Here is a 13,925-nt window from a genome sequence, read left to right on the forward strand (position 1 = left end):
CTTGTCCTAGACCTGTCACTAATTAGCAGAGTGGCGTTGAACAAGTTCTTCGCCTGCTCTGTGCCTCAGTTTCCTCCTTTATCAAATTACTACAATAATGCCTATTCTACCAACTTCATCAGGTGAGACAATAGATGTAAAAGATCTTTAAGATGATAAGTCATTATACTAATTTGAATATTATTAGTATCTGCAAATTGGATAGATTTTTGTATATGAGCTGTCACACATCTGTGCATTTCAGTGTGTTTTAATGAATGAATAGGGCTAGTAACAAGTTATCTTGATGGTTAGAGGAGGTATTGGGCACCTTATCCATTCTGAAGCTACTTTTTATATTGGTGATCCACTGGTGGTCTATTTAGAGACCACACAGGGCTTGAAGTGACCTGCTCACATGTCTCCATTCTTAGGAAGCTACTTCTTATATTGGTGATCCATTGATGCTTTATTTGGAGGTCACACAGGTTAGGAAGTGCCCCATTCACATGTCTCTATTCTTAGGAAGCTATATCTTATATTGGTGATCCACTGATGCTCTACTTAGAGGTCACAGAGGGTTTGAAGTGACCCATTCACACGAGTCTATTCTTGAATTGGTTGATAGACCAGTCAGTACCTCTGCACGTTCTGTCTACAGAGCATGGAGATAACAGTACTTGCCTCCTTAGTAGGATGGTTATGAGAATCATACAGAAACCACACAAAAGAGTAGAGACGGTTTGGTACAATGGAAGTAAAATCAGAACAAAGAGTTTGGAAGACCTGTGTTTGAGTCTTGCCTCCGATATTTATGAGCTGTCTGACCAAGGGCAAATCATTAACCTTCTTGAGCCTATAATACAAGTGTCATTGGGTCATTGTGAGACTTAATTGAAATAATGTATAGAAAGCCCTTTGTAAATCTTAAGATGCTGTTTAAATATTTTACATAAAAGTCTTTGAAACTTAAAGGGCCCCATGCCGTAGAATTATTGTTATCCTCTACATCTCCAATAACATTCTAAAACAGTTAGGGTTGGCAGACCTTACCTAGCCAATGGGCATTGGCAGAGTGGGTTTCAGTTCTTCCTGCTTTACTTTTCTAAATAGTGTAATTATAGATGTAGTAGACAGAAACCTAGCCATGTCCTAAGTTCTTAGAGTTTGTCTCGAGTTTAGTGACTAAGCTGTATACTCATCAGTGAAGTGTTGATGACCTATGTTAAGGTGGGCAGAGGAAGGGACAGAACAGTGGATAAAAAGAATAGGTGAAGAGGCAGGAATTCAGTGAGTAGGAGTAGGCAGGAATAAACTGCTGTTCCCATTTTAGAGATGAGTAAACTGAAGCCCAGAAAGATTAAATAAAGTTAAAATCTCTTAGCTTGTTAATGGTGAAATTGAGGCAAGCATTAATATTGTTTCCTTTTCCATTTTTTTTTGCCCTTAAGTGGACTGGCATCAATATCTAGGGATATCTTTTATTAAGAAAATAAATCATGAAGGACAAAGGAGCTGATTCTGTTATAATATCCCACACTTTTAAGTCCTGCATTCAGTGTTTTAGACCTGAGGCTAGAATTAGCACTACACCTATATCCCCTCTCCAGTTCCTACCCAAGACTACATTCAGATGAGATGGTGTCAGCAATTTTCTAAACTTTTTAGTTTAGGATCAGAATTTCAATGTGTTCACCTACTCTGAACGTAAACCTGAAGAGGGTGTCATAAGAGGGAGCCCCAGGAGTTGAAGTTGGCCTCAATCACCTCTAAAGCTCCTTCTGCCTCCTTCTGCCTCTAAGGGTCTGTGATTCAAAGGTTCTATGAATTAGAAGGGAGGAAGCCCATTCTTTGTTTCTGGGTCTGGGAAGATATCTGTACCTATCTTGGAACAGAGTCTTTAGAGAGGACTCCAGTTAAATGAAGAAAGACGTTCTACTCTAGAATGACTTTAAAACTCCCAGACTTATTCCTTTGCCTCTGATGGTATTCTTTTTATATTTTAAAAAAACAGTATGAAAATCAAGCACTGATGTTTGGAAAATGGGGCACTTCTGGACTTGTGGGTCGACATAAATTTTCAGATGTCACAGGGAAAATAAAGCTCAAGAAAGAATTCTTTTTGCCCCCCAAAGGCTGGGAATGGGAAGGCGAGTGGATGGTTGATCCTGAAAGAAGGTAAATTTTCTATTCCTAGAAATGAATGTATTGATTTCTCATCTCCACCAACCAACATGAGACCCTGAGTGCACACTGAGTACTGGTTAATTTTGTAGAACTTTACAGAAAAAGGAAAAAATGTTGTCCATGCTAACAGGAGACGATAATTCTCTATAGTAGGATGAACAAACAAATAATCTTTAGGGAAGAATTTTCCCACTGTAACTGACTGAAAATGGGTATTCCTACACAAACACTCTCCTTCTACCATCTGTGTATGCCAAAAACAGTTAAACACTGGGAAATGTTTTGGGCCAAATAACAAAGGCCTTATCTGGAATACTCTGTTGCTAACAAAGCAGTGTAGCCCTGGGAGCTAGGCCAGTGTCTCTGGGTGACAGTGGCCTCACTCTGGGTTGGTTTTCCCCAATTCCTACTCTCAGTCTCCTGAAGACAGTTACAGGAGCTTTAAAAGTCTGTGTATAATGTGACGGCCTCCATACTGATGCCAAAAAGGAGAATTCAAATCCAACATTCTCTCTACTTCATAGCACTATAGTATTTTGTTAGAGTACATTAAAGACAACCATAAAAAAGTAGTTATTCTAAGTCTTATAATGACTTTCAGAACTTATTTGCATACTATCTGACTCATTCCTAAAAATCAGATAGAAAAGTCTTCCTTCCATTAGGACAATGTTAAAAGGAACAAGGAATGGTTGGAATCTTGGGCTCCAGCTTCCTTGCATGGAATGGAGGTAGGCTGCATAGGTTACGCCTACGTGAAAATTTATTATCTTTCCCCCTAAACTCAAACTTCCCTTTTTTCTGATGAAGGTAACACCATTCTTCCAGTCTCTCGGATTTCTATCCTTGGCATCCTCCCCATCCCCCTCACATCACATATCCAATAAGTTGCCAAACCTTGCTATTTCAGCCTCTATAACATGTCTTGCATCCTACCCCTTGTCTTCACTCACACAGCTAGCTACCCCTTTAGTTTAGACTCTTACCACTTCTCAATTAGATCATTCCAACTATTTGCTAAGTGGTCTTCCTGTTTCAAACCTCTCCCCACTCCAGTCTCTCCTGCACATAGTTGCCAAAGTGATTTTCCTTAAGCAACGATCTAACCATCACTCTCTTATTCAATAAACTCCCGTGGCTCCCTGTTGCCTATGTGCTAAAATATAAACCTTGTTTACTTTTCAGTTCTTTCACAAGCTGGCCCCAAGCTATCTTTCTGGCCTCACTGTGCATTGTTCACCCTCCCATACTCTATAGTCCATCCAAACTGGTTTTCTCTCTGTTCAACAGAAATGGCAATCCATCCTCCTCCCTCCTGTACCTTTGCACGAGCCATCTGCAATGCATTCCCTCCTCATTTCCACCTCTCAGAGTTCTCAGTGTCAAGGTGAAAAGTCTTTGTGAACTCTAGGTAATAGTTTTTTGTCCCAGATACTTCCAGTGTCCTGCATCTCCCTGGCAGCTCTTACTGACTAATGGATAAAAGAAGTTCAAGTTGTTTTCACTATTATATCCCATTCCTTGGAAATTAACCTAATATGGACAATTTCTAACTCATGGAAGGCTGCATGGTATAGTGGAAAGTGTGCTGGATTTGAACTTATAGCATCTGTATTTGAAACCCAATTCAATGTAGAGAATGCTAGGCCTGGAGTCAGGAAGACTTGAGTTCAAATCTACCTTCAAACATTTACTAGCTGTAAATGTCACTTAACCTCAGTTTTGTCAGCAATGAAATGGGGAAAATAACTACAACTATCTCTCTGGGTGGTTGTAAGGATGAAATGAAATTGTATTTCTAAAGTGCTTAGCACAGTGCTTGGCACATAGCAGGAACTTAATAAATGCTTGTTTGCTTCCTTTCCCTGTGTGACCTTAGGTCATTCACTTCCCTGCTTCACTCATATGTGAAGTAATGAGATTGGACTAGGTAACTCAATGGCCCCCTCCAGCTCTAATTCTGTGATCTTCCGATAAGAAAACTTCCAGCAGTAACAGGAGCCACTGTTTTCTCCCCAGTTTGCTGACTGAAGCAGATGCTGGTCACACAGAATTTACCGATGAAGTGTATCAGAATGAAAGCCGCTATCCAGGAGGAGAATGGAAGCCAGTAGAGGACAGCTACACAGATGTGGTGAGCTGCTCGTTCACTCTCAGTTCTGGTACTTTGTCACTTGTAAAAAGTGTTAAGTTTAGGAATCAACCAGCCACAAGTCTTTGATTTTGCCCAGTGCTTATAATTATTGTCACTATCATGATATCTACTAAAAGGGACTGAGCCCAATATTGATTTTTGTATTCAAAATGGTCATCTAAAGCTCAGACCACATGGTTGGAATGGAAAATGATGTCTTTGCAGGATTCATATGAGAGAATTCATCAATACATATTCATCAATTTCATGCAAAATGGTGAATCGGTAGATAGAAGTTATTTCAACATCAGTTTCCAAAGTTCCAGTGGTATGGAATGAAGCAGTCCAGAGACAGCATGGTTATTCTAGCAAGCTCAAGTTGACTGTTAACTCCTGTGACCCTGAAGTGAGGTGCTTAGCCAGACTGATCACAGAGAGATGATTCTGAGCTTAGGATTTCTCAGTCTTTTTACATCCATATGAGAATTCTAGGTTTTGTTCGGTTGTTTCCATCGTGTCTGACTCTTCATGAATCCCAAGGCAAAGATACTGGAGTGGTTTGCCATTTCCTTCTCCAGCTCATTTTATAGATGAGGAACTGAGGCAAACAGGGTTAAGTAACTTGCCCAGAGTCACATGGCTGGTGAGTGTCTGAAGCCAGATTTGAACTCAGGAAGATGAGATTTCCTGACTCCAATTCTGGTACTTTATCCACTGTACCATGTAGCTGCCCAATCGTATATTATATTTCACATTAACCAACCTCCATCTTGTTTGGTCCTTTAGTCATTAAGATGCTCCATTGTTTGGGCCTCAAGAATGCCTTTACCTGGGGCAGCTAGGTGGCACAGTGGATAGAGCACCAGCCCTGAAGTCAGGAGGACCTGAGTTCAAATCTGACCTCAGACCCAACACTTGACACTTACTAGCTGTGTGACCTTGGGCAATTGCCTAAAAGCCAAAAAAAAAAAAAGAATGCCCTTATCTGTAAAGGTCAAAGAATACCAATTGAAATTGATGTAACACTTTATAGTTTACAAAGGGCTTAACATATATCATATCAGTCATTTGAGATTCAGTGTATGTAATGAATAGAGTATTGACCTTAGTGCCAAGGAGGCCTGGGTTCCAATCTCAGCTCTGTCACTTAGTAACTGTAACTATTGACAAGTCATTTGTCCTTTCTCAGTCTTGGTTTCTTTTTCTTTTAAATGGGGATAATAATACCTGTCCTATATCTCTTAGAGGGTTAGTTTGAGGCTCAGATGTGAAAATACGTGCAAAGTCATTTGGAAACTTAAAAATATTATGCAAATGTTAGCCACTATTATAATCTGCACAAATATCCTGTGAGATCAGTAGCGTATCATCATACCTATTTTGTAGATGAGAAAACTGAGGTGTAGAGAGATTAAGAGTCACGAAGTCATACAACTGGTGAGTAGCTAAAGCAGGAGTGGAATCCAGGTCTTCTAACTCAAAATCCAGTGATCTCTCCATTATACTACAATTGCCTACCCCACAGGGGAAAAGGGGGCCTATTCTTATTTTGTGGCAATAGGAATCTAGGGGCCTAATTCACGTCTCAGAGTACTTTGGGCACTCAGTGGTTTGGGGCATTGTCCCCACCTCCTAAATATTCCAGAATCCTAAGTAAAGCATCAATGAAAATATTCTAGCCCTTTAAACCAAAGTAAAGGGTGGAGTTATAGAAGTGAAACCTGAGGTCTTAGCATAAAGCATGATTTAGTCATTAGATAAATCTGAATTGAAATGCTTCCTCACTATAGTCTACATGAGATGGGATTCACTGTTTTGCACAGGCATCAATGGCTCTGTGGTGGTTTATATCAGGAGATGCTCAGTATTTGAATACTGTGCATTTCACTGTTCCTTCTGTCTGGGATATGTTCCTTCCTCCAGAGACTCTCCAATGAACAGCTGCATTATTTCACAAGAGAGCAAAATCTCCCTAATCTTTAGGTGCTTCAAAAGGCTGCCAGTAACCCAAGTCTTTACAAAGGGCTTCTGTTTGCAAGTTAAGGTTAGAAATGTTTATGAGAAAACATGGAAGGCTAATGCGGTTGGGAAAGTTGTGAAGGGGGTGGCAGCATGACCTCTCATCTTTGCATGCTGTCTGAGTATCCCTCTTCCCCTTTCCTTTGGAAAAGAATGGAGAAAAGGCAGCACCTCCTGGTGAGATGATGTGTCCCCCTGGCTGGGAATGGGAAGACGATGCTTGGATGTATGATATAAACCGAGCTGTGGATGAAAAAGGTAATTGATATCCCACTACAAGGTCATTTTGTTACTCTTATTGCATAGGATGTATCTCAGTCAATAAGCTAAATAATAGAGTCTAACATGCATCCTTCTTCAGTCAAGAAGAAAAATTAACTTGACAGCAGGGATTGATCTTGCCTTTCTTTGTATCCTCAGTGCTTAGCACAGTGCCTGACACATAGTAGGGGCTTAATAAATGTTTGTTGACTGATTAACCGACTGCTACAAGAAAACAGGTCCAGAGAGTAAAGATTCAGAATGCTCTAATGGTGGAGGTGAACTGGGCAGTTGTACAGGATGAGCTGGGGGCAGAGGACCATATACAGCAGAGTAGCGGGGTCAGGTGGAACTGAAGAGTCTGCAGAATAACTCATCGGTGCAGAGTGGGAGGCAGAATCATAGACTGACGGAATCATAGACCTGGAAAGAATCTAAGAGCTCCTCTAGTGAAACTCTCATTTTTCAGAGACCCAAGGGCTTATAAGTAAGGGTAGCTGAACACTTCGTAGAGATTTATTTACCTTCCAGCCAAATTGACCTCTTTATGCCAATGTTTTAAAAACTCTGTTTCAGGCTGGGAATATGGAATCACCATTCCTCCTGATAACAAGCCAAAGTCCTGGGTTGCTGCTGAGAAGATGTACCATACACACAGGCGGCGGCGAATGGTCCGCAAACGCAAGAAGGATTTAACACAATCAGCAGCAAGTACTGCAAGGGTAAGAGGTCAATGAGAATTGCACTTCTCTTACACCTCACAAATGACCAAGAACACCGAGGTGTCCATTTCTAAAGGACCTAATGTTCTAGGCAGTGCTGGGAACAGGAATTCTTCACCATAATACATTTCTTGTTTAATAATGAATTATTTCCACCCTGGTGAGGCCATGAGGTCTTAGGCATTATTCTGTGAGTCTTAAGATGTGGCGTTATATAACAGAAAGAGGAACTATATGAGAATCAAGGGGTATGGGTTCTAGTCTTGTCTGTGCCTACAGCTTATTCTAGGTAGCCATGAACAAGTCATGTCACCTCACTGGGTCACAGTTCATCTTTTTGTTTCATCTGTAAAATAAGGGGATTATGCTAGAATAATCACTAAGGTCTCTTCCAGTTTTGAAATCCCCTTCTCTTTTTTCTGTTGACTTTGTGTAATATTTAAATTCTAACATCAACAACACAAAATACAGAGGAATATAAGATTGTGCCAAAATGGATTGTACTTAATTTGGATTGTGCTTAAATAGGTGATAAAGATTTAAAAAAAAACCCACAGCATTAGGTTTTATTTGAGAGCATAAAATATAATTTACCTAATTTTATTATACACTAAGTTGGTCATACCACTAATACATTTAAATAAAACACTCTAGAAAGAATTTGTAGTTTTTTGATAGAAAAATAAAGTAGGTGATATGTCCTGTTCTCCTACTAAGTATCTATATGACCTTGGGCAACTGATTGTCCTCCTTGTCCACTTTGCCCATTTGCAAAATACTTTCTTTCTTATCTTGCAGAGAAATCAGTGAGAAAAAGAGCAAATCATATATAGAAAGCTCTATGAAGAAATGAGGTTATTCTTCCCTCTATTTTAGGGGTTGGAAGCACTAGAAGATAAAGAGGGATGGGAATATGCCTCTTTAATTGGGTGGAAATTTCACTGGAAACAACGCAGTTCAGATACCTTTCGTCGGAGACGATGGAGAAGAAAGATGATTACTTCAGAAACACACGGTTCAGCTGCCATCTTTAAACTTGAAGGTGCCCTTGTAAGTACAGCAATACTCCAACAGGTCCATCATCTCTTCTGTGTGGGTGACCACTTCCTTAGTGCAGTCAGCAACCTCTCCATATTTTCCATATTTTAGGAAGGACATTGACAAACTGAAGATCTTCTAGAGAAGGGTAAACCAGCTCTCTGAAAGTCACACCTTATGCAGATCAGCTGAAGGAATAGGTCATGTTTAATTGAAAGAAGAAAAAATTGGGGGGGGAACGTGTTACTTGTATTAAAGGATTGAAGGACTGTCCTGTGGAAGAGGGAACACACATGGTCTCCTTGGCCCCAGAAGAGAGAAATAAAAACAATGGATAGAAGCCAAAAAGAGCCAAATTTGAAAGAATGAACAATTGAATGAAAAAAAAACTTTTATTAACCACTTACTATGTGCCCAACACTGTACTAAATGATGGGAATAAAAAGACAAGAAAGCCAGACACTCATTTCCCTCAAAGAGCTTACATTCTAATAGAAGGACACAATTCATTAGAGTTGGAAGGGATGGTGAGAATAGTGTGGTTTGGAAATGTTTGACAAGGGTCCTGGTGAGCTGGCTCCAGGCAAGATAAGGTGAGAAAGTCACCTAGTAGAATCCAGGGTTTCAGGGGCAGAGTCTGAGTTAGAGGAGGAGGAGGAGGAGGAGGAGGAGGAGGAAAAGGAAGAGTATGCCCACAGGGCAGGCAACGCTACTTGGAAATGGCCAGGAAGAGAAATTTAGATTCAATATGTGTGAAGCTGTGCTTTATGCCATCAGAGCTTAACATAGGCTCATGATTTTTCTCTTTAAAATCCAAAGAAGTTGATCATATGCGTTCACTTTTGTCCCTTTTTCTTTGTTTCCGCTTCTTCCCCACTCCCTTGTAACAAACTATTGCACATAATATAATAAAAGTTAGCTTATCTTTACTTGGAGACAAAACCCATTATAAAAGTACAAACAAACAGGATTTTAAAAGAACAGGAAACTCCAAAGGGTAAGCGTTGCCAGTCTATCAGGCAGTGATGAATCTGGGAGAAGGAGCAAGAGGAAGTAATTAATGGATAAATTCATGAGATCCTAGAAATGAGGTGAATGAAGTAAGCACATTCAGGCAAGTAGCATTCTCTCTCCAGTTGGATAATTCTTTGAGTGGATCAGTGAGCCAGGCAAGACCTCAACTTCTCATGATTATAGTCAATTTAGGGTAACAATGCCCTTCGCTTGCAATTGATTATCCCTCTGTTGTCCCATTGTATGCCTCTGCTCCCACTGCTCACCCTCCTCTTCTCCCAGGACTAAAAACTACCCCAGTTTCTCCCATCTCATCCAGTTCCTGCTTCTCGTGATCCTTCAGTCTTTCCAGCCAGCTAGGAAAAACTGCACTTCCCAGTAGCCCCTGCTGTTGAGACAATGCTACATAAGAAAAAAAAAAAACTCCCTCAAACTGAAGTTAGCCAAAAAAAGAAAGGGCTGCCTCAGGAGACTGAGTGATCTCCAGTTGGAATTTTGAGGATGGAATTCTTATCTCAGGAACTCATTTGAATCAAATGCTGCAGATTCTCTAGTAACCACTTTAGCAGGTTTCTATCTCACTCCAAACCTTGTTCTTAATAGAACTATGACTTCTGTTTCCCAGCCCCAAGAACCTCCTTTTGAAGCCATTTAAATAGAAATGAATAGTTTTAAGACAGAAATATATAGCGATTTCTTTGCATCTTCTTATCCTCCAAGATAGGAAGAGCCTATTTAATGATTTTAAATGACAGTTAAACCTATTGCCAACCTTGCCAACACATACTTCCTCCCCAGAATTTAGCACTCACAACTTAGTTTCTTGGTGCGCACTCAAATAGGGGCCTGCTTCTACTCAAGAAAGAGTTCTATGTTCAAAGTTCCATCCAACTGTGTGACAGAGAAGATTAAGATCATTCCTTTGATAACTTAAGAGCTTTTAGCAGCTTCTTTGATTTTCACTGCAAGAAAATGGAAGCATTTGTTACATACAGTGGAAGCATGGTGGAAGCCCCTTCTTTAATTTTTTGTGATAACTGTATTTACATAATTATTTTAGGTTTTTAAGATGTCATTGATTTATTTTATTTTTTATATCACCCTTATTTCCAAATATATTTCCTCCTTCCTAATCCCAGAGAGCCATTCTTTGTAACAAAAAAGAAAAAAAAAAAAAAAAGTTTAGCAAAACTAATCAAAATGTAATTGGCTGTGACAATACTAGGTATGCAATATTCCATACTCTAGTCTCTTAATTTTGCAAATAAACAGGAGAGAAGGATTCTCCTCATTTCTTCTCCAGGGCTATGTTTCTGGCTATTATAATTACACAATTTGCTTTTGTGGCTGTCATTATTCTTTCCTCTTACATTGTTGTGGTTGCAGTGTATATTCTTTATGTGGTTCTGTTTGCCTCATTCTGTATCAGTTTATATAAGTCTTCTCATGCTTCTCCAGTATTCATTCTATTTGTTGTTTCTTACAGCATAGTAATAGGCCATTATATTTTTCATGTACTTAAATCTATTTTTACTTAGCTATTCTCTAATCAATGGAAGTCCCTTTCTTTTAGGAAAAAAAAATCCTTACCCAAATCCAGTTTTCCAAGAAAGGATTTTTTTTTCATTATTTAAGGTGTGGTTGATTTATGTATTGTATTTTATCCCAGGGAGCAGACACTACTGAAGACGGAGATGAGAAGAGCATGGAAAAACACAAGCACAGTGCAACAACTGTGTTTGGTGCAAACACTCCCATTGTTTCCTGTGATTTTGACAGTGAGTTTCTAGCATTCAATATTAGACTCTTTTTCTTCAGTTGTCATTATACAAATGCTATTAAAATCATCAAAAGCAGAATAAATAATCTCAGTATTTCCATTTGACTTTTAGTTTAATCCCATAAAGAAATGCATTTGGTTTTAAATAAACTTTAACTGGATTTTAAAAGTTAAGTGCAATATTTTAAAATAGGTTGATTCCTTTTTTTATAAAAATTGTTAACTTCTATATGGCCTGGAGTTAGTGTGTGTGTGTGTGTGTGTGTGTGTGTGTGTGTGTGTGTGCATGCGCATGTGCATGCAGGAGCATGCACGTGCATGCACAAAGGAAATTTACTATATTATATTTCTTGTAAATTAATTTTGCTTTTTTTTTTAAAGGAGTATACAATTATCACCTTCGCTGCTATATATATCAGGCCAGAAATCTCACGGCTTTAGATAAAGACAGCTTTTCAGGTAAGAAAAAAAGTTACTCAAAATCCCAAAATTATATAATAAGCTAAAATTATTCTCCTTATTTGGTCATTTCTAAAAAAAAATGGGATGAAGGCTCTGTGGCCAAGGATATATGGTGCTAGATTGCCATCTGGTGGCATTTTGGAGAAACTGGGGATACAGGCTTCTTACCACAAAAAAGAAATAAAAGATCCAAGGATGGAGAACCTTTAACCAGACCTATCTTACATCCTCTTGTTCTTCTCTGATACTTATACAAAGTGAGTGAAGCATCTCAAAGAAATGAACATGTTTCCAGACAGTTTAGTCCCAATGGCATTTTCTGTGGTGGTTGTGTTCCTGCCTGGTTGTGTTTCTCTGTGTGTGTGTGTGTGTGTGTGTGTGTCTACATTTGCTCTACCTACTCTAGAACAAAGATGCTAGAAAACATCTCCATGTTTCCCCTTACTGAAAAGCAGAAATAGAAGTCTCGAAAATACCCAACACACTAAAGGGGTCCAGAAGAAAATTTTTGCTTCTGCTTTGTTTTCATACTAAGGATTACAATGGTTGTTTCCAGTTTGAGATATTAGGATTATAGACCTAGAGCCGGAAGTGACTTTAGAGGTCACCTAATTCAAGGCTCAGATACTGAGACCCAGAGAATTTCTTTAGTGACTTACCCAAGGTCATGTAGGTAAAAAGTAGAAAAAGCAGAATTTGAACTCAGGTCCAGTGATTCTGAGTTCAGAGTTTTTTCCACTTTACCATGCTCAAGGATGAAAGAAAGCTTTTTATTTGTGTGATTGATATGCTTTCTCCTTGAGTTACTGTTAAAACAGATGCAGTAGAAGATAATGGCAAAAGCACTGGACTTGGAAGCAAAGAACAAGGGTCAAATCCTGGCTCTACCACTTACTATTTGCTTGATCTTATGCAAGTTCTGGGTCTCTGTTTGGTTCATATATAAAATCAAGGCTGTGACCTAGGTAATTTCTAAGGTCCTTCCAGCTCTAAATCAACAATCCTGTGATACCTGTCATATGCAATATTGGCTTTTGGTAAGAGGTATACCTTAAGAAATTAGTTTTTTGTTGTGTATGTGTGTATATTTTTTAATTTGCTCAATAGGGTAGTGGGAGGAACAATTAGGTTAAAAAATGCTTGTTACTTGATAATAAAAAAAGAAATGATGGTACAGGAAAAAATTAATTTGATTAACTCAACTGAAGTGTTCTTGACTCCAAAGGAATTTGCTACCTATGTGTCTTTCTATCTCTCATTCATATATCAATGTTTAAAAGGACACAACCAGTCACCAATAACCCTCCTAGGGAGCATGCAACTTCTCCAACCAAGCTGTCATCTATGATCCTTTTTAGGCAGTAGGAAAGTATAGAGAAGGGTTGGACTTCAGGGGTCTGAGTCATCTATCCTGCTTTTTTTTTTTTTTAGATCCCTATGCTCATGTTTCATTCCTCCATCGGAGCAAAACGACTGAAATCATACACTCAACGCTGAATCCAACATGGGACCAAACTATTATATTTGATGAAATTGAAATTTTTGGAGATCCGCAAACAATAATACAAAACCCACCCAAAGTTGTCATTGAACTCTTTGACAATGACCAAGTGGTAGGTCAACTGGAATTTCCCTAATGGTTGAGGGGCAGGAGTGGACATCTGAAATACTTCTAGGTGTGTAATTTGGGGGTTGCTTGTTTTCCCAGGGCAAGGATGAATTTTTAGGCCGAAGCTTTTGCTCCCCAGTGGTCAAGCTTAATCCAGAAGTAGACATCACCCCTAAACTTCTCTGGCACCCAGTTATAAATGGAGACAAAGCCTGTGGGGACGTACTTGTAACTGCTGAGCTTATTCTCAGGGATAAGGTAATTTGCCAGTTTCCTGCTCACTCCTTTCAAGCTGGTTGGGTGAAAATGCTTGTTCGTGTACCCTGGAATGTTTTATTTGAAGTGAAGGACCATGATGATATCACCATGTTTGCTTTACCAGGATGGCTCCAATCTTCCAATTCTCCCATCCCAGCGGGCCCCAAACCTCTACATGGTTCCTCAGGGAATTAGGCCTGTGGTTCAACTCACTGCTATTGAGGTATTTCTCTTTTCTCACTGAGTTGTGTAAATCAAAAGAATATGTTTATGGGGGGGAGGGGATGATTCTCCTGGGAAGGGGATAGGGACTAGATCTGCTATTTCTTTAGTACAGGGAACAACCAGGTAAGGAAATTCCCTCTCTAATGCAGGTTGACACCTGCTCTTTTAGAAAGTTGCCTAGAACACTGAAAGATTAAATGGCTCGACCAGGTCACATAGCAAATACGTGTTAGAAGA

The 13,925-nt window shown here is 39.3% G+C and overlaps 1 protein-coding gene across 1 annotated transcript in view; it reads left to right on the forward strand.

Moving 5' to 3' along the window:
• MYOF (myoferlin) overlaps nt 1–13,925 on the forward strand; it is a 158,406-nt gene that overhangs the window by 111,304 nt on the left and 33,177 nt on the right. The window contains 10 exon segments of the mRNA XM_020964136.2: nt 1,994–2,157; nt 4,186–4,300; nt 6,472–6,577; nt 7,157–7,302; nt 8,179–8,352; nt 11,024–11,132; nt 11,516–11,593; nt 13,028–13,209; nt 13,305–13,463; nt 13,588–13,686. Of these exon segments, the coding sequence (XP_020819795.1) occupies nt 1,994–2,157; nt 4,186–4,300; nt 6,472–6,577; nt 7,157–7,302; nt 8,179–8,352; nt 11,024–11,132; nt 11,516–11,593; nt 13,028–13,209; nt 13,305–13,463; nt 13,588–13,686 (1,332 nt within the window).

This window comes from Phascolarctos cinereus, unplaced genomic scaffold (assembly GCF_003287225.1).
Source record: "Phascolarctos cinereus isolate Bilbo 61053 unplaced genomic scaffold, phaCin_HiC Scaffold_3;HRSCAF=262, whole genome shotgun sequence".
Classification (NCBI taxonomy): Eukaryota; Metazoa; Chordata; class Mammalia; order Diprotodontia; family Phascolarctidae; genus Phascolarctos; species Phascolarctos cinereus.